The sequence below is a fragment of the Fusarium graminearum genome, chromosome 4, assembly GCF_000240135.3.
Source record: "Fusarium graminearum PH-1 chromosome 4, whole genome shotgun sequence".
Classification (NCBI taxonomy): Eukaryota; Fungi; Ascomycota; class Sordariomycetes; order Hypocreales; family Nectriaceae; genus Fusarium; species Fusarium graminearum.
The window spans coordinates 339,277-361,535 of record NC_026477.1 but is presented as its reverse complement, the minus strand read 5'-3'; the positions used below and the strand labels follow the sequence as shown (position 1 = coordinate 361,535).

The following is a 22,259-nucleotide window of genomic DNA, read 5'->3' as shown; positions in this document are numbered from 1 at the left end:
GGATACAAAACGAGTTCACGATGGATCAATTAGCTACTGAACAGCGTCTCCTTCTTGTCTCCCCCACATCTAACCGAGAGCATCTCTCTTCTGTTTGACATGGGTTGCCAAGGCTCACTTATAGACAGGGTTGCAATACTATATCAGACGAGGACGCTACGAAATGGATAACTGCAACAGACAAACAAAAGCAATAAGAGATGTCTCTGTATCTTTTTTTTTTCTTTTCTTCTTTTCGCCTCTGATTGTCCAATACCTTGTCCTATTCTCCTTTTTGTAAGTGAGATGTCATTTTCCCCTCCTCACGTCGACCCATTTCCTCGACTACTTGCTCGGCTATGTAGACTCGCTGGGACAGAATGGAGATCTTGTACCATGTCACAAGAGAAGAGGGATTAGACACGAACAGAATCCCAGTACTGTTTGCCTGTAGACTCTGTATCTGTATCACGGTGGAGAGGGAAAAGTCTAGTATCTTGTTTTACAACCTTGCTCCTTGTCCAATATATAAAGAGAAGCTGCACGTCCCAAGACATTCCCTATTCTCATCCCCATTGCGAGTCGTGCTACTGCTGCATGTCTTACCGTGCCCATTTATTTATATTAAAAAAAATAAACTTGCATATCAGCACTACGCCGCTTTTACTTTTTTGTTCACTACTATATATCCTCTTGGCGTTGATCGCCTCTCACCTTATAAGGAGTTGCTTCCTTCAGCATGGCGTCTCCTATTATCCCCATGATTCCTCCTCTGTATCTCGCGGAGCCTCCACCGGGATATACTAGAGTTATGAAGAACCCACCGACCAGTGCTGGCGCTGTCCTGCCCGCTGGGGTAGCGACTACTGGTGTTGCGCTCATGATTGTCATTATTCGAATTCTGACGAGGAAGTTTGTGGTCAAGGGTAATCTAGGAGTTGATGACTGTGAGTTTTTATTCTGTCACTTTTGCAAAATGGACACGCTAATTCGAATAGACCTATGTATAGCAAGTCTAATCTTCTCTTTTGGCTTTCTAGCCATGGCAATGATGCGTATGTGAATCCTAGTTTGACTTGGAGATTATCCCTTTATCTAACAGTGAGCAGTCCTAGAAGTTGGCGTTGGAAACCACACATGGGACGTCCCTATACGGCCATATGTCCCCATGTTTGGGCAGTACAGCACTGCATCTAACCTCCTCTACTGCGCCAGCGTCAGTCTCTCCAAGCTCTCCGTCCTCGCCTTCTACCTACGAATCTCCATCGACAAACTCGTCCGCCAAGCCGTGTACTTCTGCATCTCTCTGGTGTGCGCCTATAGCTTGACCTACGTCTTGCTCATCGTCTTCCGATGCTGGCCTATAAGTGCGACCTTTGACCCACTCCAGCAGGACAAGTGCCTTGATCTCAGCATCCTCGCTATCTACCTCATCTCCTGCAGTGTTGCAATGGACCTGTTCCTCATGATAATACCCTTCCGGATCGTTCAGCCTCTGCAAGTTCCCATGCGTCAGAAGCTGGGTCTTGCGTTACTCTTTGCAACAGGAGGTTCCATCATTGGTGTTACCCTCAGACGACTCTTCATCACCCTCCCCATGATCAAGAGCTACGACTACACTTGGAACCTACCGCCGCAGGTCGTCCTTAGCTTCATCGAGGTCAACCTGAGCATCGTCGTCATCTGCATCCCGGCCCTCAAGCCTTTCTTCAAGCGCTACATCCCCTTCCTTATCCAGTCCAAGATCCGTTCCCAGGACAAGTCTCCCAAGAACAGCTTCAATCAGGAGAAGGGAAGCGACTGTCCCAACGTCATTGATTCATATGAGCTGTCTCACAGAAAGTCAGATGGTCCTCAAGATGAAGAGGCATGTCTATGGTACAGAGATCCTGAGCAGGGTGTTGCTGTTGACTCGGATGGATTCAGACAAGACACTGAAAGCTTTGACAGCGTGGCCGATCGTTGTCCTTCTCTGACCCAGAAGCCTGAACCAGCCGTGGTCAGTTTCAGCACCAAGCGGAGTCACAGTTTCAATGGCATTGATGTCAGTAGGGAAACAGTTGTGACGTATGGTCAAGCAACGTAGGAGGAGGACTACTGGGGGAGTTACTTAATGAATTTTACGAACAACTAAATACAAGCACTGCGTCGCTCTATAAAGACCTTCCCGCGGGAATGCTTCCCCGCTACGGGAACCTCGAATTTCCGAATGTATCTTATATCCTGCTGTGGTTTTGAAGAACTGTAGATGAGTCATTTTTTTCCTTAGTCATAACTGACAATTGATTATAAAAGCTGTCTGATTTATAATACATTTACTGTGAAAATGGCCAACTGAGGCCATCACTGGTGGCAATGTCACTCTAGCACTCCATACTGCATGTCACGATCAGAGGAACGATCGGTAAGAGGGCGATCAGTTACATAATAAGGTTAAATACAACTATATATATGTGTATGTATAAAAGTGGTGTTCACCTCAAGCTAAACGTCGCCTACAACACGCAACATACAGTTAAATCAACGCAGAGTGGAGTTGTCGATATCTCCCAAGACATATAACTTTCTTTCGTCAAGCCCTCTACTCCAATTATCTCACTTTCGCGTTAATCACAACACTTAGTCCCCCTTCCGTCATACATACCAATTGCGCAATGGACAGGTTCGTAACTCCACCTCTCAAGGTGCTGCCTCTATAATTACCTCATAGCTAATACTGCACCAGGCCGAATGAAACCCCCAGCAATCCCCAGGTTTGCCCCCGCTAGATATAACGCCCGGCTTGATTGGCAATACTAACTGTAGTAAAGGATCTGCGCGACAGAATGGCCCGATTCATTGAATTCATCAACACGGGCGACGAGACCATAGGCAAAGAAGTAGTTTCTGAATCAGCTATATTCCATGTCCCGTTCGGCAGCGAACCTCTCAAAGGGCTTGGTGGCTACATGCAGATCCTCGGCATGATGCGATCCGCCTATCCTGATATCCAGTGGTCCCTAGAGGAGACTGTTGTTGAGAAGGATACTATTGTTGCACGATTCAACATTTCCGGCACTCATCAAGGGGAATTCTTTGGTTTCCCTGCGTCCGGCAGACAAGTTCGGTCACGGGCTATGAACATATACAGATTCGCCGACGGGAAGATCGTGGAAGAACGTGGTCTTCCGGATATATTTGGAATGATGGTCCAGATCGGAGCTATTCCAGTCCCTGGCCCCCAATAGCTATTGCGAAGTATTTAATGGAACTGGAGATGGCGGTGTTTTCCCGTCGGTAGTATATCACGCAGTGTCGATTTTAATTGCGATGGTGTATCACAGTCCGCGAGACTATGGCTTTACCAGCATATATGCCCTTATCTTGTGATTTCAAGTGTCCATGTTGTGATGGTAAGAGTTGAATCGTGGAAGAGACAAGTCATAGGCTTGTCCCTTCGTCTCTAGCATGGTACCCATTTCCATTGGTGATTCTCTCCTCTTGACTCACCACAGCCTCTAGAAGTCCAAAGCCAACACCCAAAAAGACAAATATGGCCCATTTCCATCGGAACGGGTTAACAACGACACAAAAGAAGAACCACCAGAGAAGTTCCAAGTACGTAAAAAAGTCAAAAGCGCCAGTTGGGCTGGTAAGCTTTAGAGTCTTTGTCAAGTCGATCCAACGCTGCATCCAAAATGGACTAGGTCGAGACAAGGGGTCCATGAGAAACATGAGCAGAATTCTGGTGTAGATGCCAATGTGCCAGTTACCGACTGTCCCAATGGCGTTGACGTAGGTGCAGTTGATGGCTGAGACGGAAGGGTGAGATGGTGGGAATGTCTGGAGATACCAGTTGGGTGGTGGATAAGGTTCCCTAAAGCAATCATCTGGGAGGAATGAGAGGGAAGGTCTTTTGTAACCAGTTGCCATGACGATAATGTCTGCGTCAATGACTTCTTCATGGCCGGGACCGCCTTGGGGAACACCCTTGGCACGTCGATTAACGCGAACTCCTTGATAGACAAACTCGTCGATATCGCAGCGGACCCATTCTACTTTACCCTCGCGTAGCTTATCCATAATGTCAGAGTTGACCATGGGCGTCTCCATGAACAAGCCATGATTCTTGGCTGGTGAGATGTTCTCGAGATCTCTATAGAAGAACTTGCGGAGGAAGAACTCGGGGATAAATGACAGAACTGTCTCATGGCCGAATATGTTGAAGCTGAGAAGAGCATCGACAAACATATTGCGAGGAATAATCCATTTGTCTGATCGGGAGAGAATGCTTACTTGGGCAGCTTCCTCTGCAAAGGCGAATTCGAGGGACTCTACTGCAGAAGCACCACCGCCAATAATGGCCATTTTCTTACCCTTGACATCTTTTCTAAACACAAGTCAGTATCTATTCTCGAGATATTACAGTGCACATACCCAGTTAAATCACTAGAGTGGTAGATGGGACCTTTAAAATTGTCCATGCCATGAATCTTGGGCATCTTGGGTGCACCACAGGTCCCAACAGCAGCAATAACACCACCAAAACGACCGAGAGAAGGATTATTGACGATCCACCTCCCTTGCTCGTCTTGATAAACACGATCAATCTTGGTGTTGAACCGAGTGCGCTCTTTGAGTCCGTAGCGTTCCCAGAGGTGTCTGACCTGGCTGAGGATTTGCTGACGATCAGGATAGCCACGATTCCACTGGACAGAAGGATGGAATCGATACATTAATGAATGGATCTGAAGGCCAGACGTTTCATTGACTCTCTGTACGTTCAATTAGCTTGTGTACTTGAGCTTGGGCGGTGGTTACTTACACTCCAGATACCGCCTACATTATCCTTTGACCCGGCTTCGAAAATTACAACGTCAAAGCCATGTCCGATGCAATGAGCTGCAGAGGTAACACCCGTGATACCAGCACCAATGACTGCGATTTTGGGTCGATTATGTCCCAGCCTCGCATTTTCATTAGGCGGTCTGGGCGAGAGGAGTTTAGCTGTGATCCATTGGAATATTTGGAAGAGGAAAATGAGAGGATGTAAGATGGGATTGACAAGACCTGAGTTGAACGGCATGATTGTGACAGTTGGTGAGATTGTTGAAGAGTGAGGAATATTGAGATAGAGACTGTTTTTGGTGTTTGCATGTGAAACTCAATGAATGTTAGTTGTTATCATGACGTCAATCTTTCACATGTCAAACGTAACCATTACGAGTCAATGATTTAAATTCCAAGGCTGAGCTGAATAGACATTGGCATAGATAGCGATATTGATGGATGATATAGCAGTCATATCATTGATAGGAACTGAGACAACAACACACTCATCATTCCAGTCTCGGCTCTCCAATTGCTTATCTCTAGACGACGCCGCGCTCTATAAACTCCAGCTCATCCACCCAAACAAGCATTATTTGCAGAATATTGACAACCCATTGAAGCCTCAGAAATATATCCACTCACAATAAACCCAAGATGGAACATCCAGGTAAGAGTTCTTGTGACAGCAACTCCAATTGACTACTAAATACATCACAGTCAAAGAAATCGGCGGCGTCATCAGGTCGCTTACTCAAGGAACACCAGAAGCCCAAGAGTCTGCCTTGAGGGAATACTTTCTCCCCAACGCCTCATTCACACACCCATTCTGCCACGTTCCGTCCATATCAAAAGGACAAGTCCCTCTTGCAGGCGGTCTCGAGTCTATTCAATTGATACTGGGAATCTACCGCTGGTACCGTACTCTAAGTCCGCACATTGACATCCAGGTGGACTCAGCAGGTAGGCAACCCTATCCATAATATACATTTACGATGCTAATTGTTTCCAGCATTTGATCAAAAAAGCGGTCTTCTTTACGTCTCCCTCCGCCAAACCTTTGCTCTCTGGTTTGTGCCTCTTTACAAAGCACCAGTACGACTCGTCTCGGTTCTGCAACTCACCCAACTATCGCCCGAGTCATCTTCAGACGAAGACGAAGCGCCAGAGGATAGGAAACCTCGTCGACAGAGCCCCAAGTACTATATTGCCAGCCAGGAAGATTTGTATCCTGTCAACGACTGTATCCAGTTCTTGTGTCCTGGATTGGGTCCTTTCTTGTGGAAGATTTGGCAGCTGTATAGCACTTGGTTGTGTATTATGGGGTCTTTGTTGTTTTTACCTGTTTACTTTTTGCTTAATGGGACGGGGTCAAAGACGAGGAGGACAATGCCCAAGTTTTAGTTTATGTTACTGATTGGCGTTTGGTGTAAGGGTGTGAGGGAACGAGGGAATGTTTGATACGAATAATGACGGCGTTGAGATTTATGAGATAATATGAGTACTACATTACAGCCCATGCGTTGAAGTTTGTTCCATTCGAAGATTCAGATATCAGGAGCCCAAATATGATTGATACTTGGATGAGGGGAATGCCACGGTTGCCATGAGATACTCATACAACGTGAGCTATCATTGCACAAGGATTGTCTCAAATATCTCTCAGCCAACCTAGAAGCCACAATTTGAGTTGAAATGAAGAGAATTGGACAAAGAGAGATGTTTTCTCTGTAACTGGCCAGCCATGGCTAGTTAGCACTACACTCATATACTTTAAGAGCCGTTCCGTCTTTAGCCGTTATTAAAACCATCACCCGCATTCAACGATGCATCCCTCCCGTTGTATTGACCATATAAAGTTTAGACCCTGAACCTGAACTCTGTTCCCCAGCATTGAATGATCGACTCCGCGTCTCAAAGATTTCATTCAAGGGGCGAGAACAGACTCGGGGCCTCCGCTTCCGCTTCGAAGTTTTATGGGAATCATTAGGTAAAATGGACCGACTTTTGAGTAAGAGAATCCACAAAAGTCACCAGCTTTGTTTTGTTCTCCAGGATGTTTATTTGAGCTTCTGAACCAAAGGACAATTGTTACCTCTCTGTTCAGTTGAATTAAATTTAAATAAAATACGAATATAGTCAGTAATTACTATCCATCTCGAGTTCTCATCCATAGTAGAGATAGTGTATAGTTGACAGCCATGAAAAGTCTTGCAAAAGTCTTACAACAGTTCTCAGCTACTAAAGTTAGCTGATTCGCTTGTTAGTGGAGCGTTACTAATCCGACCAACCAAGAGGCTCATAAAGAAGCTTTCCTTCTAGAAAGACGATACAAACCCACTTTGTACTCCATCCATGGATCGTGACATGACATGGACTGACAAACTTTTTCCTTCGCCTCTTCCCAGCTTGAAGATGAGCATCGACTCTCAGTCCGACGTCGGTCTAAAGGGGGGAGGAGTCATGTTGTTGCCCTACAAAGCTGGCCTGGTCCCGCCTTGACTCTACTCTTGACCTCACCTCCTTCACCAACCCACTCAATATTCTCACAAGAATTGCATTGGAACGGAAACTGTCTGTGTGACAATGATAGACTAATCAACACAAATCACAATCCAAAATGATCCCCACAACTACTACCTCGGTCGAAGCCGCCGCCAACAAAAAGACAAAGTCCAAGGACGCGCCTCGAGGACAAGACCCCCAGGACAACAACATCCTCTCAGGCCCCGTCGCTCGTGAAGACGACGACTCGACCAGCGAAAAGATGATCGGCGAAGTCACCGAGTTCGAGAAGCGCAAGATCCTCGATGGAAAGGCCAAGTTTAACCGTCTCGGCTGGAAGCGTCTCACCATCGTCCTTATCGTCCAGGCCGTGGCCCTCGGCTCGCTCTCTATTCCCGGCGCTTTTGCTACCCTCGGTATGGTCGCTGGCGTTATCTGTTCTGTCGGTATCGGTATCATCGCCATCTACACCTCATACATCGTCGGACAGGTCAAGATCAAGTACCCCCATGTCGAGCACTACCCTGCCGCCGGAGGTCTCATGTTTGGCCGTTGGGGAGCAGAGATCTTTGGCGCCATGGTCACTTTCCAGCTGCTCCTCCTCACAGCCTCACATTGCTTGACAGGAACCATTGCCTTTTCTACACTGACTGAGAGTAACATCTGCAGTCTTGTTTGGGGTGTCGTCTCTGCCATCCTGCTTGTACTTCTCGCGGTGCCTCCTAGTTTTGCCGAGGTAGCTATTCTGGGCTACATCGACTTTGTGTCCATCATTGCAGCCATCGGCATCACCATCATCGCCACTGGTATCAGGGCCAGCGACGCACCTGAGCCAGTCAATTGGTCTGCCTGGCCCAAGGAGGATGTCACTTTTGCGCAGGCCTTTATTGCGCTCTGCAACATCTTCTTCGCCTACAGCTTTTCCATCTCGCAGTTCAGCTTCATGGACGAGATGCACACACCTACCGACTACATGAAGTCCATCTGGACACTCGGCGGTTTGGAAATCATCATCTACACCCTCACCGGCGCTCTCATCTACTCCTTTGTTGGTGTGGATGTCAAGTCTCCAGCTCTCCTCTCAGCAGGCCATACAGTCGCAAAGGTTGCTTTTGGCGTCGCCTTGCCTGTCATTTTCATCAGCGGCTCTATTAACACAACCGTTGCCGTGCGTTATATCCACGGCCGAGTCCACGAGAATTCTATCGCCAAGTACATCAACACTCCCAAGGGATGGATTTCTTGGCTGTTGCTCATCAGCATCTTTACCTGGATCGGCTTCGTCATTGCCGAGGCTATTCCCTTCTTTAGCGACTTGATTGCCATCACGTCCAGTCTGCTAAACTCTGGATTCACGCTGTACTGGCCTGCTGTTATGTGGTTCATGTTGCTTAAGAAGGGTAAATGGTACAGCCGTGAGAATATCCTCCCAGCCATTGTCAACCTCATCATCTTCATTATGGGTCTTGTATTTTTGGTTGCAGGAACCTACTCGGCAGTTGTCGATATTGTAAGTGATCTGTTATACAAGACATTCAGAAAGAATACTAATATTGTTTGCAGATTGACCAGTATGATCGCGGAACTGTCAAGAATGCTTTCACATGTGCTCCTCTTGGCTAAGATGTCAGCAGGTTGGTTGACAGATAAGTCACCAAAGCGATGGGGTACTCCATGTCACACATATGTCCATATCCCATATAATACAGCACAAAAGCACCACGTAGGGGCCATTCTAAACGTAGACGTGACATGTACTAGCGAGTTCTGATATGCCGTAGTTGCCAAGCAATGTGAACTCAACACGATGGTTCTAGTCTATCTATTTATTTACAGAAGCATCAATATTATCTTTACAACTTGGCCTGTTCAGCCCTTGTCAACTTGCGCAATGGAGGACCACCTCGGCTACCATCACCTTGCTTCACCATGTCCTTGCCCGTTGGTGCTCTAAGCCTCCACTTATGTCGAAGCACTTCAGAAGCCTTGTTCTCGTAGCAATCGGCAATATATCGTCCCAAAACAGGTAGGAACTTGAACGCGCTGCGTAATTCGTCAGTACATCTTCTTATCGTAATCAAGGTAACTCACTGTCCAGCACCACCAGTGGCCAGAAAGATTCCTTCGCGAACAGGATGATGATCCACGATAAAGTCACCCTCAGGCGTATCAGAGTACCAGCAAAGACGCTGTCTCAACCACTCATGATTACCAATCTCCGGCACAAGCTGTTGCAGACCCTCACGGAGAGCCTCCTCAGCGTCTTTGGGGAGATAATTCGCAGTGGCGTTGTTCTCGTCTCTCTTTGGAGTTGAAACCTTTCGAGATTCGGTTATAGCGTCTGGGGCATCGAACTCTGTCGCCCATCCGTAGCCGTGACGTGCAATCTTGAGGATGTGGGTCTTTGGGGTAGGAGGAAAGACAAAGACTCCGGTGCTGAGGTTGATGATGACGGGCATTTCTGCGAGTTTCTCTGCTTCTTGGGGAGTTAGACGGATGAAGCCAACTGGTTGACCGGACCCAGATGAAGCATGGCTGATGGGAACTAGTCTGTTTGACCATGCTCCTGTAGCTAGGATGACTTGCGCAGCTGTGATGGGTTCTCCTTCAGCGACGTTTACACCGGTGACTTTATAATCATTGTACCGCAATGACAAAACCCGGCCTCTTGCACCTGTGATAAAAGAGACGCCAGCGAGACTGCACTCCATAGCTAGCTGGCGTATACTCGACTCTGCATCAGCCCAACCACCAGTCTTGTTATAATACGCCTTGAGACCATCAAGCTTAGCCTGGACAGCAGGGAACTCCTCGCGGATATCGTGTGCATTCTCATACTCCTTCAGCGTTTCTCCCAGAGACTTATCAGCATTCTTGCTCTTCTCCGCAAACGAGTTTCCTGCTTTGTCCGCCAGCATCACAAAGCCTGACTGGTGGAAGTGGTCAGAGTATTGCCCCGTCCAACCGTCGAGTGCTTCGCGGGCCATTTTTCCATAGAAGGGGTCAGCGTACTCGACGCGAATAACACGGGAGATGTCAACGCTGCTTCCGTCAATGACGGGTGGGAGATAGCGATCTAGAACTGTGACATTTTTATAGCCTCTGTTCTTGAGTTCGAGGGCGGTTGAAAGGCCAAAGACACCAGCGCCGACGATGACGATGGGCTCAGTTTTGGCTACTGGGTTTCTGGTGGTCATTGTAAAGAGATGATATGAACAGTGCTATAAGTGAGTATAATGAGAGTATGATTTAAAAGGAGAGCTCAAGTAAAAGAAACATCCGATTTATATAAGACGATATATCTAGTAAAAGACGGAAAAGTAGGTAAGATTCCGTGTCCAGAGCCATTGACCAATCGTGTTTCACGGTATCTCGACAGAGAGGGTACGGAGAATTACCACGACAGTTCCCTACTAAATTATAGACAAGGTATCAAACAATCACTCCAATTAAATGCTCAGATAGCACCAAATAAGGCCAGGAAAACTCATGTCATCCTCCCCTGCACGTACAAAATCCAAGACAGCCCCAATTGTCTCTCCAACTCCAAGGTCACGTGTCGGGATATCCGTCTTTGGTGGGCACGGAGTCATCTCCATCTCCCCATCCTCACCAAACAACTTACACGCCTTTCCCCAGATTGTACCGATCTGTGCACATACATGGCCAGTGGGCATGTCTTCTATTTCCGAATCATCCGTGCGGCGTGCCTGTGAGAGCTGCCGGTAAGTACCAATGGCATGGGTCCCCAATCCAAAACACCATCCGAGGTCGGATACTAACTTCATCAACAGACGAAAAAAGACAAAGTGCACTGGTGAAAAACCTATATGTTCTTTCTGTGAGCGTTTACATCAGGATTGTGTCTACTTGCCTCGAAATAGAGAGACTGTCAGGAGAAAGAGGAGGGCATCTAGATCGTGAGTCAATTAACACTCTTTGTGCTTATATCGCGCTGACAAAGACAGAGATCGAGTTGTTAATTATGACGGTCAAGATATTAATGAGCTTCTTGGGTAACAAACACTATCATTTTGCTCTTTTTAATTGGCTAACACATACAAACAGACCGGGGGCTGCTTCATCAAGTGCTGGCTCAGTCTTCACACCTGACTCGTTACCAAGACAGAGAAACAGGCGAGTGCCCACGGTAGAAAGAACACCAAGACGCATTGGCAGGATAACCATCCACGACGAACCCTCGGGATCTTGGTAAATCACCTCACCCTGACTACACAGTACTCTCTAATCATCAACAGGTCTTCTCCTCTGCCAGAAGTGACCCCATCACCAACTTCACTGGACAATGCAGTAGACGAATACCGAGGGCGGCTGTACTTCCAGCCCCTGCCTCTCTTTGACCCTCAAGGTCTGAGAGAACGTATCCAGAGATCCCCCATGTTTCTGCAATGGATCTTTCTCGCACTTGCTCTCTCGAATCTTCCTTACGATGCGAGCAGCGCCAAAGAAGCTGACCTTATTCATTCTCATGCGAGGGCCGCGCGAGATACAGTTTTGGAGCTTGCCATGCGAGGAACAGCCCGGCTGGAAATCTCACAGGCATTGTGCTTACTCGCACTCGGCGATATACTTGGTACTACGATCCTCACTTTATTAACCATGATACTAATCGTGAGTTCACAGAAGGAAGACCGGCCCTCGCTCTCATGACGATAGGAGCTGTCTGCAGACTTGAACTCGTCCGCGGAGCAGGATACGCCGAATCCCCCAGCGACGCCAGTCTACGATGTTACTGGAGCGTCTTTATTCTAGAAAAGGGCTTCACACCCCGTTTCACGCTTCTATCTCAAACACACTCAAAGCCAGAATATCCTCGCAGCGCACGCGAACCCTCACCGCCAGCATACATAGGCGACGAAGAGTACGCGCCAGACTTGGTCACCATCCGCGATGACCTACGAACAGATCCTGGAATTACTTCACATGCTGTACGCGCGGTGTCTTTCTGCGGAGACGTCATATCGTATCTCCACGCGTTACGTATAGGAAAGGCGGATAACCCCGCTGACACAAACTCCAACTTTTACCAGCTCACGAATACACTTTATGACCTTGAGTCACAGCTTGGACATATTCATTTTGTCCGCAACGTGGGCTTTTCAGAAAGAACTTCAGAGGAGTTTGAGAGACATAGGGAATATTGGGCGCCGTGGTTACTGTTCCAAATGACAGCGCATGCATCGCAGGCATTGTTGAATCACCCGTTTATCCATCTTGTCTTGCTACGACGAGCGAATCGACCATCGCAACCCCGACTTTTTCTTCAACAGACAGTTGATCAGGCCATGTTTCATTCCGCGTGGGTCACGAGGTTGGTTCAAACGTGCATGGATCGAGGATTAATGGTTTACGATCCATTGATCGGAGACTTGGTAGCTGCGACGGCTACAATCCCATGGTTATTCCAATACGCCCGCGATACAAAGGTTTCAGAAACATCTAAAGAAAATTATAGAAAATGCATCGATTTTCTAGAAAGCATGCCAGATCCTTCTCCAAGGAGTATACAAAAGGTCCCTCACCAATCCCCCCTTTCATACCCAGACTAACACATACCAGCGCGAACTTCTACATCAGTTACAAAGCATGTCCAGCCAAGCGCACGACAACAACATGATAAGTTTCCAGCCGTCCAAGATCTGGCAGCTCATCGATACGGATATAATGGACGCTGTGGCGCCGCAGCCGACGAGCGGAGAAGCGGTGGGGAACCAGGCTGATGCGTCCAAGACGACTGTGAGCGTGCAGACGACTTTTGTTCATCCTGTTGGTGAGAGAAGGGCGGAGCAGCGGCAGACTAATATGGCTGAGAGTCTTGTGAGTGCGGGGGATCTGTATGAAGGGCTGGAGCAGTATTCTTTGGATAGTATATTTTCGCAACCCATGTTTATAGATCATGCGTGGTTGCATGTATAGCTTAATTACTATAAAAGTCATCACCTTGGTATAATTTTTTCGTTATGGGAATGTCCTTGAGTAGATCTCGTGTTTAAATCAGCAAAACATCTCTACTCGGTGCTTTACACCACTCCTTGACCCAACACCTTGACCTAAGCCCACCGCTGCACAAACTCATCCTTCTTCACACTCTTAGCCAAAGCCTTCTTATCAACAACCCCATCCAACTTCTCCTTCACACCCTCCAAATCCCTCTCCAGCGCAACAACCGACTCCTCAAACTCGGGATCCAGCATCTTAACCTTCCCAAACGGACTCTCCGCCAACATACTATCACGCAGCAGTTGAATCGCCAACCTCGCATCATCAAGCCTCGACGTAACACCCATCTCAAAGCCCTCCTGCGCACCACGCATCACATCCGTTGTTTTATCCGAACGTTCTCTAAAGGCCTTGTTCAGAGCAGATACCTGGTCTTGAATAGACGCCTCTTCTGCGTCGGGGAGGGAGAGGGCGAGATCGCGAAGGAGAGCTTCTATGGCGGGTTCGTCGAGGATGCCTGATGAGCGACGGCTGCTTTTGTTGTTGGTGCCGCGATGGCTGCCGACTGTGTTGGCGCGCATACGGATAGGTGATGGGTTGCGGATGGGCGATGCGGGCATGGCGGCTCGAATAGACTTTTTCTTCTCGGGGGAGAGCGAGGCGGATGATTCGGCTTTGGCAGTAGCGATGATGGAAGATGCTGCTGCGTTGTGTGACTGCAAAGTTTTTACACGCTCTGTGAGGAGTGTAACTTTGTCTACGAGATGATCCAGACATTCGTTGACCTATACAAGGTTAGTGATCCTGACATGAACGTTGATAGATGAGCATACATATGTCACTGCAACAGCTGAGCGGCGCAAGCTTTGTCCGCTTTGAGCATCTGTTGACTTGAGAGCTGGTTCGAGATGTTGTTGCTCAGTAGACATTTGCGCAACGGGTAGAATCTCGGAGTAAAGTGACTCGAGTTCTTCTTCGAGGGCTTTGACGTCGTCTTGAGTAGCAGCCTTGACATCTCCTGAACGCTCTGCTGCTAGGATGGCTTCGAGATAGATCCTGTCTAGTCTTGTACGGAGAGTCTCGACTGTGGTCTTGATCAATCTGCAAGAGTCAGTAATGATACAACCAAGGTTAGGAGTCAAACATACCTCATACAAATCTCCCGCAGCTTCTCAATCGTCTTCTCCTCCTCAGGATCCTGCTGATCAAGTTCCCAGCCAAGTTTCTGAAGACTCAGTAACAACTTGTCATCAGACTGAAAAACGCTCTCAACCGTTCTTTTCACATTAGACCGCGAGGTTTTGGCAATCTGCTCCAAATCCTGAACACGATACTCAAGACTCTGGGCCTCTCCATCGACCTAAAACGGTGATTAGTTTTTTTACAACACAATGATGAGGGGCCGTGTTACCTCAAAAACCAGCTTATTCAAGGTATACCTGGTCTTGCGAAGACGCTCGTCCTCCAGCTCCTTGCGCTCAATCTCCGCCTCATCCCGTTTCTTGACCAAGCGCGCAAGAGCGTCCTGCTGCTGGCGCAACGTCTCTGTCTGCTTGGTTATGGTCTCTGTGGAGCGATTCAGCTCTTCAATGGCAGCACGAATGTCATCTTCGTTCACCGCCTGCACCTCTCCCAAGTCATGCAGGTCAGCGAGACGATCGACCTGTCCGCTCTTGTCAAGAGCAGTGTACCTAGAGATGGAAATGTCAGAAATCAGATCAGGGTACAAGTGAGCACAACAACTCACAGTGCCAGCTCATCACCCGTGAGGAGATTGTCTGTCGCGAGATGCAGATTCGCCCACTCGACAAAGGTCGTGTCGGATAGGGCGCTGCGGATGTCGTCCTTTGTGGCGGGGATGCCGTGCGCGCGGGCAGCCTTGAGCAGCAGAGCTTCTGCGCGATCCCTGGGGGCGAGATGCATTTTGAGCCTGTGGAATAGCGAAGTGGCGTATTTTCAAGGTAACGTTGATGGTGGTACAAACGTTTGTTTGTATGTGTGTTGATGAGAGGCGGTCTCTGCCAAATCTAATTGGAGTTGACCAAGAGGGAATCCACCGAGATTGATGAATAATATACAGTGAGACGGTGTACCAAAGAGCCTCAATTGTATCTTCAGTCAAGATGGATACAGCGGGTATCAGATAGACAAGCAATGAGTACTCCAGATAGTAAGTAATCTGGGTGCCCTCAAATATTCGGTGAAAAGGCTGTCGTGTGTCGTGTCGCGACACTTGTATCTCATCAAAGTCGATGGGGGAGATGTTGGAGATAACCTCACATTTCAATTGTTGAAACAAAACAACTTGATTGACGGTCGGCTGAAGATCCGAGACATTGGGCGGTCAGACCCTGGACCACCCCTGTATTCTGTTTTTCAGTGGATGCACAGCCTGGAGGACACTCGTTTACAGTGGGTAGTATCCCACAGCACAGCATAGCACAGCATGTAACATCTACAGCGCATCTTGCATTGGTCAGGATCTTGTATTTTGGGACTAAGGATTTGATGATGAGAATAGACTGACGTACGTGAGATGGTAACGGTTGTGCATCTTAATGCAGGGGATGGACCTGGGAGTCTAGCTGTGGAATACAGAAGCAGCCCTACTGTCACCAAGACATGCAGATGGCAATGTTTATAGACACTCTCTTTTCTCTGGCTTTCAATAAAATAATGTATTGGCGTGACAGAGTAGAGTAATCCAATAAGCAAATCTACTTCCACATCTCCCACCGTTTGACAAGTCGTCCCACCTCCTCCATGTCGTGACCCAGGGGACGTCACCTCCAAACCGTCATACAACCAACTCTCACATATTACATCACACATCACATCTCCGTGACCTACTTCTACAGCCCTTTCTGTACATCAATCCCCACGGGGAATTAAGTCGTGTCTCAACTTATGTGACGTCCAATGTCAAACAAACAAACCCTCGTACCATCACCAAAAAAGAAAAGAAAAACAACACTCACGATACGGGTAGATTAACCCTCCAAAGGCCCGATCCCGTCTATTCTTCCCGAGCAAAAGCAAACGTTGCAAACACAAACTGATTTATCTGCAGCTGATCTATCCGTAGTCCCATTCTCGCCTGTAGCAGTCCCCATCTAGATTCGTAGATTCCCACTCATCATCCCCGGGTTCCTACATTATCTTGACCCAAAAGGAGATGCCCACATCAACGGATATACTAGTTCCAAACAGCTGTAAAATAAACCTGAAATCATGCATGGACCTGGTATCAAAATGTTTGGGTAAAATATGATGCCATTCACTGTAATCTGCCAGTGCAAACCTCTGCCCGAAGCTATCCACAAAATTCCCTGCCACCCTCAACCTTTCCCTTTCCTTTTCCTCAGTAAGGCACTATCCCATGTACCTTTTCCGAGTGCCCTCGACCTCTTTTTAATAACCGTTCACCCTTCCGCAGGTTTTGGTTGCGAAAGGGTGTATCTAAACGTCCAACCTTCTCCTCCTCTCCTCGTCTCTCAGCCCAGCCTGTTCGTGCTTCGCTCACCTCACCTCGTCTCAGCCAGCTGGGCTGTGTACTATCATCAAGTCGAACCATGTCCACCTTTAGAAACAACGTCTCTAAAATCCTCCGCTGTCTCAGTCACTCAAATGAAGCCCGCACCTCGAGGTCGACGCCGGTCCATTTGGCCAAAACACTGTTTCATTCCACCCGAGACATGTCGCTATCAAAGATCTGGAAGAAACGGCTCAACTACCTCGCCAGCAATGTGCTCGAGTTTGGTTGGGTCGTCGTCATCTACCTTATGAGCGAGCTCATCATCTGGGGTTTGAGCAGGGCGCTGGCGCCTATCAATCTCGAGTTCTTCTCTTCCATCTTTGGCATGATCTTGACCTTTTGCTGCATGGCTTTCGCCTATTTGTGCTTCAGCGGTGTTGATGATGTCTACCAAAGACACATAAAGTCAAAGGTAAGACCATGACTTCATCCAGCAATCACAGCACTAACTGTTGTCTAGGTAGACTTCATCAACGTCCATTTGGGCTTGGGATTTCCCATCCCTCTGGTAATGCTCAACCAGAGCGATATTCTCGGCGGCCACGACATTGCCCGCATCATTGGCAACTTTGGTCCGTACTGGTACAAAGATACATCAGACCATCTACTGACTTCTCTCTCCAGCGGTGACGAATCTTGCTTCGTGGGTCATGGTCTTTGCTTTGTCGCTCCTCGTCATGACCTTTGCAGCAAGATGGACCGCACAAGTCCCAGACGACTTCTGCCTCCCCAAATCTCACACAGAAGCGCCGCCCAGGATTGAAACCAGCTGGCTCTCTGACTCGACCCTGGATCAAGTGCCCCAGCCCTTATTTGGTCGTCGCGAAAAGGTCACGAACCAAGCAACACCCGACCGAGACACTGCCCCTTCCACCACAATCAGTCAACGATCATCCATCGCTCTCAAGGACCCCGTCGATGCTTCATCAGTGTGGCATCTTTGGACATCAAACTTTCCTTTGCTCGCCTCCTTCATGGGTATCTTCATCGTCGGCGCACCAATCGCCGCCGCAGCCAACGAAGACCGCATTCTCGATGGGTGTGTTTTGTGGTTCATATGGGCACTCACACTACGCCTCCAGCGAGAAGTCAGAACAGCCAAGATATGCGCCGACATGCCCAACCTCAAGAACGCGATCGTCACGCTTATGAATCCTGTTCTGTTCACGACTCTTTTGATGACGGCATACACCCGGGCCAAGGCTGGCGCATACGGGTTCGACAGTCTGTCAAAAGTGCTTGCGGACTTTAGCAGCGGCACCACGCTTTACGTCCTCTGGACTTCGGTGGCAACAGGGACACCTCTTTCGGATGACCGGACTCCGTGGTTCGGCGCAGGTGATGCTGCGCTTTCGATCCTCGAGTGCGGTATCCTAATATGGGGCTTCAAGTTGTACGAGTGCCAGCGTCAGCTATTCAGCCTAGCTGGATTGCTGACGGTGATACTGGCGACAGCCGCTGCAGCCGGCAATGTCTTTGTATCTGTTCTCGCAGGAAATCTTATCGGTCTTGATGCCGCTGAAGCGTTATCATTCGCTGCGCGAAGCACAACACTGGCGCTTGCAAAGCCAGCGATGACAGCATTGGGTGGAAACCTCGGTGTCAACGCCGCCCTTGTTGTGAGCAACGGGATCTTGGGTCAGCTCTGCTACCCCTTTGTACTGGACAAATTGGGTGTCAAACGAGAAGACAACCTCAAATCCGAAAGTGGCCTTTCCGAGTCAGACAGCAGAAGCTCGCGCCTGAGCTTGAAGCCCTTACTCAAGTCAGCCCAGCAAGATTTGGCAAGCGGCGACGACCCCTTCACCATTTCCGCAGGCATCGCCGTCGGCATCAATGGCGCAGCCATGGGTGTCTCATATCTTTACGAGACTAAAAGTCGCGCTGCTCCATACGCTGCTCTCGCAATGACGGTATCCGGTGTCATGACAGTGGTTTTCACAACGGTAGAACCCTTCAAGGAGGCCGTTTTAAACTTGGCCAGATGAGGAGAAAAGACGGCTATAGATTCAGGATAGACGTTTGAAAGCGTTGAATATGCCTGTTTGTTTAGAGTTATATACTTGCTTAGGAAGACGGATAGAAGGGCGAAAAGAAAGAGCAAGCCAGTTGTGGGAGAGTACTGTAGAAACTTAGATCTAGCAGAGTAATGTAGAAAAAGACAAGACTTGATAATGCGTAATCTCACTAGATGAGTTCATGGTATGCGTCACGGGTTTAAAAAGGCGTCCATGTCTTCGACGGACAACGGGCGAGGGGCGTTAACGATGCGCTCTGCTTTGTCAATTTACAACGTTTGATAATTTATATACTTTTTTCCAATTATTCCAAACTGTGAGACAAATCAGTAACAAGGTCTGGAAACGCTCAAAATAGACTTACCGCTCAATCAAGTGCAGACCACTGGCTGTCTCGACAATCTCGCTCATCTGGCCTGGCGAAAGACCAAAGGAGGCATCTTCAAACTCCTTCTGCATATCACCTCTGCCAAAGTATCCCAAATCTCCTCGCTTGCGAGCAGATGAGCAGTCGGACTCGGTGAGAGCAAGCTCGCCAAGGCTGACGCTTCCCGATTTGATCTTTTGCTCGTGCTCCTTGATGATCTCGAAAGCCTCTTCCTTGGTGCGAGTGATCTCTGCCTGCAAGAATTGCATTAGTCAGGTAGCTATGGTAGTTGTGGGGGTTACACACCTCTCTCCAGCTGCTGGGTCGTCGGCTGTCGCGATGCTTGACGAGAAGATGGGCAGCTCGGATCTTGCCCTCGGGGACACCGGGAACGGCACCGGGACGCGAACCAGCGCTGTGGTTGGTGGCCATGTAGTGCTTGAGCTTTTCGGTGTCGGTGCCGGAGGGGGGTTCCCATCGCGACAGCTTCTCGGCCGAGTTGAAGTAGTAGGGGAGGTTCTTGGAGTTGGAGTGTCGGACCTCCCAGCCAGGAGGAAGACCGGTGTCAGCCTAGAGGGTGTCAGTGAGTTGACCGAGGAAGCTGAAGTCATCCATGGAAGCCAGTGGAATTGGGCAGTTGAGATGTTCTGGTTCCGATGCTTACCATGTTTATGTCGGTGTTGGGTTGGTAGTGGGTATTAGGTTGTTTAAAGGGAGCCGAGTACAGCGTCTTACGTGTTGGTATATGTATCGCGAGGTCGTCGTCTTGAGTGAAGGAAAAAGTAGATGTTGCAAGCAAGACAAGGTAAGCTGGAGCTGGAGCTGGAGCTGATGGAGCTGGCCCTGGGTGCTGGGTCCTGGTATGGGACTGCAACTGCAAAGGCCTGGAACAATGACGTGCCGTCCATCCCACAGAAGCAGAAACAGAATTGGAAGTCCCCGCTCACCTTAGCAACGCCAACGCCAGCGCCGCATAGCAACCAACTGCGCGGGGTTTGACGCGGGGTGTCCTATTCATTAGATGGGAGGTCGTGATAGGTTACAGGGACAATTACCCTGCAGCGACACTCTGTACATCCCCTTGAACCAAGACGCCTTTTCATTTCGTAACGAGGGATAAAGTCCAACTTGGTTAATACCATTTCAATGACTCTGGATTTGTCCAATAACGAGACATGATTACTGGTTTGGGGGTCATGGGGCTGATTCTAGTGGATGCGCAAACAAGGGGTTTCCATCGTCACCAGACTTGTAGCATCCTACGAGCTGAAGTTTCTTTTCGTATGGGATACGGAGTCCGATTGAGAGTCGTATTCAACCCCAGGTCTTTGTCCTTTACTGCGGAGTGCATCCCAACTTGCAGACACTGTTGGGTTACACCACCTTTATCTTATGTACAAGATGGACAATAACTAAATACCATGGCACTGCGAAGAATGTCCTCATCCACACCCACAATGCAACAGACGTGTACATTCTGTACGTCGACATCCAGTCGATCCGGGATGATATGCAGGCCTGTCACTCTTTCCTCTAGCCCTGAACCTTGTCAAGAAGTTAAAAGGCTACGTGGTGCGGCCCTGGTTTTAACGGCCTTAACCAATGGGTAGTTGGGCTAAGAATAAGGCCAAGTTATGGGATTCTATGTGCGAAATAGAAAAAGGCTGTAGACAATTCGATGAGCAGCTTGGATCACAAAGACTGGGGCGGTGAAAGGGTTATTGATAATTTTGAGTTTTTTTCTTTTTTTAATATTTCAATTTATTGTAATTTATTGACAAAAGCTTTAACACTGTGGTGGAATCTACTTACACCTTTGTCGGTTTGAGGTAAAGCATCAGATATTATTCCCCTCAAAACAGCACAACCGAATTTGTTCCTGGGTGTGGTTGGTACAACTTTAATGGCAATATTGCCTTTCGCTTTTGTTCCTGCCTCACAAAGTAAAGTGCTTGGCAACTTTACTTCCTTGTATTGAAACACCTCAAAGAGAGTCTCGACTCACTCACCGTAAGTATAAGCTCGCTCGATGCTGAGACAAAACAAGACTGAGATGAGCTATCGTCCAAGTGGATTGCTAGAGAATCATGAAAGTGGGCTGTCATTTAGCTGAACAAACACCGCTCTAGTGACGTATAAACTGAGGCTCAAGTTTTTAATATCTCTGTCCAAGTTTACCGACACCTGGTGGTCTAAGCAGCTTTTAGTTGCTACTGTGATTGACTCAGCTTGCTGCTCATTCAACACGCATTCACTGTCAAGTCGTATGCTGGGTACGTACACTACACGTGAGGCCTTTTCTGTTGATCGTGTCTCAAATCCCGTCTTGGTGCGATCGCGATGGTCTCGTGGACCTCTTCCAGACCTTCATGTGCCTCTTAGTGATCACTCGTCCCGCGCCTACATCGTTGGAGGTGGCAGGAAAGCGTGTTCCAGCATCCGCTTCTACGTTCGCTGGTCAATCAGTAGATGCCATTTTGATGCGTGTCTCTTGTGTGCATGTCACTATAGTCTCCCCCTATCGTGATAGATGTTACATTGTGCCTGATTAACGCGCGAGTGATGATGTGAACATCCCCTGCTTGTCCAGCCTTGTGTTTTTAACATACAAACCTGGACCTGGTATGCATCGGCGAATATTCAGCCAGTACAGTGAATAGTGTTTGTTCACGCCTCGTTAAGCACCTTCTGGCTACCTCTAGATGAGATTCTCCCCAGGCATCACCGCTTGACACCTAATCAAGAATTATTGACTCGCTGAAGCCGTGAGTCACCACAAATAAACCCTGTCAGATCACAGACCCCAGTGTTTTTGCCTTGCCACCTGCATATCAGACCGTGAAATAGAGGGAAAGGGAGTCAGCCATAGCAAGGCGCTGCAGGAGAAAAGAGAAATTTGTCTGCCCGCCCACGTGTGACCGCCCACACGAGGCCACTGGGGGGATGAAACTACTGACTGTATGCCTGGAATAACATTTGTGCCTTGGTTTTGTCACAAGAGTCACTTGCTGCTACTCATCCCCATACAAAACCCGATCACTTAGCCGCCCAACCTGGTAGCTTTGTTCTGTCTCCTCTTGTTCTA

The 22,259-nt window shown here is 48.4% G+C and overlaps 10 protein-coding genes across 10 annotated transcripts; 6 read left to right on the top strand and 4 right to left on the bottom strand.

The window, feature by feature from the left end:
- Positions 1 to 718: 718 nt before the first annotated feature.
- Positions 719 to 2,065, top strand: FGSG_06541 (uncharacterized protein; the record flags this gene model as incomplete). The annotated part of the gene is made up of 3 exons (XM_011327850.1): positions 719 to 926; positions 990 to 1,034; positions 1,095 to 2,065. The coding sequence occupies 3 exons, from the start codon at positions 719 to 721 to the stop codon at positions 2,063 to 2,065; spliced, it is 1,224 nt and encodes a 407-aa protein (XP_011326152.1).
- Positions 2,066 to 2,633: 568 nt separating this feature from the next.
- FGSG_06540 (uncharacterized protein) lies at positions 2,634 to 3,206 on the top strand (the record flags this gene model as incomplete). Its single annotated transcript, XM_011327849.1, has 3 exons — positions 2,634 to 2,641; positions 2,705 to 2,732; positions 2,790 to 3,206. The coding sequence occupies 3 exons, from the start codon at positions 2,634 to 2,636 to the stop codon at positions 3,204 to 3,206; spliced, it is 453 nt and encodes a 150-aa protein (XP_011326151.1).
- Positions 3,207 to 3,399: 193 nt separating this feature from the next.
- FGSG_06539 (uncharacterized protein) lies at positions 3,400 to 5,044 on the bottom strand (the record flags this gene model as incomplete). The annotated part of the gene is made up of 3 exons (XM_011327848.1): positions 3,400 to 4,348; positions 4,396 to 4,733; positions 4,784 to 5,044. 3 exons carry the CDS (start codon positions 5,042 to 5,044, stop codon positions 3,400 to 3,402), a joined length of 1,548 nt encoding a protein of 515 aa, XP_011326150.1.
- A 401-nt stretch (positions 5,045 to 5,445) lies between these two features.
- FGSG_06538 (uncharacterized protein) lies at positions 5,446 to 6,192 on the top strand (the record flags this gene model as incomplete). The annotated part of the gene is made up of 3 exons (XM_011327847.1): positions 5,446 to 5,458; positions 5,509 to 5,751; positions 5,801 to 6,192. 3 exons carry the CDS (start codon positions 5,446 to 5,448, stop codon positions 6,190 to 6,192), a joined length of 648 nt encoding a protein of 215 aa, XP_011326149.1.
- A 1,134-nt stretch (positions 6,193 to 7,326) lies between these two features.
- Positions 7,327 to 9,098, top strand: FGSG_06537 (N amino acid transport system protein). The gene is made up of 2 exons (XM_011327846.1): positions 7,327 to 8,803; positions 8,857 to 9,098. Exons 1-2 carry the CDS (start codon positions 7,409 to 7,411, stop codon positions 8,914 to 8,916), a joined length of 1,455 nt encoding a protein of 484 aa, XP_011326148.1. The 5' UTR covers positions 7,327 to 7,408; the 3' UTR covers positions 8,917 to 9,098.
- A 48-nt stretch (positions 9,099 to 9,146) lies between these two features.
- FGSG_06536 (uncharacterized protein) lies at positions 9,147 to 10,490 on the bottom strand (the record flags this gene model as incomplete). The annotated part of the gene is made up of 2 exons (XM_011327845.1): positions 9,147 to 9,336; positions 9,385 to 10,490. 2 exons carry the CDS (start codon positions 10,488 to 10,490, stop codon positions 9,147 to 9,149), a joined length of 1,296 nt encoding a protein of 431 aa, XP_011326147.1.
- A 478-nt stretch (positions 10,491 to 10,968) lies between these two features.
- Positions 10,969 to 13,230, top strand: FGSG_06535 (uncharacterized protein; the record flags this gene model as incomplete). Its single annotated transcript, XM_011327844.1, has 5 exons — positions 10,969 to 11,018; positions 11,178 to 11,213; positions 11,553 to 11,887; positions 11,938 to 12,242; positions 12,892 to 13,230. 5 exons carry the CDS (start codon positions 10,969 to 10,971, stop codon positions 13,228 to 13,230), a joined length of 1,065 nt encoding a protein of 354 aa, XP_011326146.1.
- Positions 13,231 to 13,364: 134 nt separating this feature from the next.
- FGSG_06534 (uncharacterized protein) lies at positions 13,365 to 15,177 on the bottom strand (the record flags this gene model as incomplete). The annotated part of the gene is made up of 5 exons (XM_011327843.1): positions 13,365 to 14,039; positions 14,088 to 14,355; positions 14,403 to 14,614; positions 14,666 to 14,945; positions 15,002 to 15,177. 5 exons carry the CDS (start codon positions 15,175 to 15,177, stop codon positions 13,365 to 13,367), a joined length of 1,611 nt encoding a protein of 536 aa, XP_011326145.1.
- A 1,649-nt stretch (positions 15,178 to 16,826) lies between these two features.
- On the top strand, positions 16,827 to 18,777 carry FGSG_06533 (uncharacterized protein; the record flags this gene model as incomplete). Its single annotated transcript, XM_011327842.1, has 3 exons — positions 16,827 to 17,174; positions 17,250 to 17,361; positions 17,414 to 18,777. The coding sequence occupies 3 exons, from the start codon at positions 16,827 to 16,829 to the stop codon at positions 18,775 to 18,777; spliced, it is 1,824 nt and encodes a 607-aa protein (XP_011326144.1).
- Positions 18,778 to 18,952: 175 nt separating this feature from the next.
- FGSG_06532 (peptidyl-prolyl cis-trans isomerase ssp-1) lies at positions 18,953 to 19,960 on the bottom strand. Its single transcript, XM_011327841.1, has 4 exons — positions 19,839 to 19,960; positions 19,481 to 19,744; positions 19,172 to 19,428; positions 18,953 to 19,121 (listed from the first exon to the last, which is right to left on the bottom strand). Exons 1-4 carry the CDS (start codon positions 19,839 to 19,841, stop codon positions 19,112 to 19,114), a joined length of 534 nt encoding a protein of 177 aa, XP_011326143.1. The 5' UTR covers positions 19,842 to 19,960; the 3' UTR covers positions 18,953 to 19,111.
- Between the last annotated feature and the right edge of the window lie 2,299 nt (positions 19,961 to 22,259).

Coding starts and splice junctions, on each gene's coding strand:
- FGSG_06537 (XM_011327846.1), top strand. CDS start 7,409: ATGATCCCCACAACTACTACCTCGGTCGAAGCCGCCGCCAACAAAAAG. Junction 8,804..8,856: donor ACTCGGCAGTTGTCGATATT/GTAAGTGATCTG, acceptor TATTGTTTGCAG/ATTGACCAGTATGATCGCGG.
- FGSG_06532 (XM_011327841.1), bottom strand. Junction 19,429..19,480: donor GACCCAGCAGCTGGAGAGAG/GTGTGTAACCCC, acceptor CAATTCTTGCAG/GCAGAGATCACTCGCACCAA.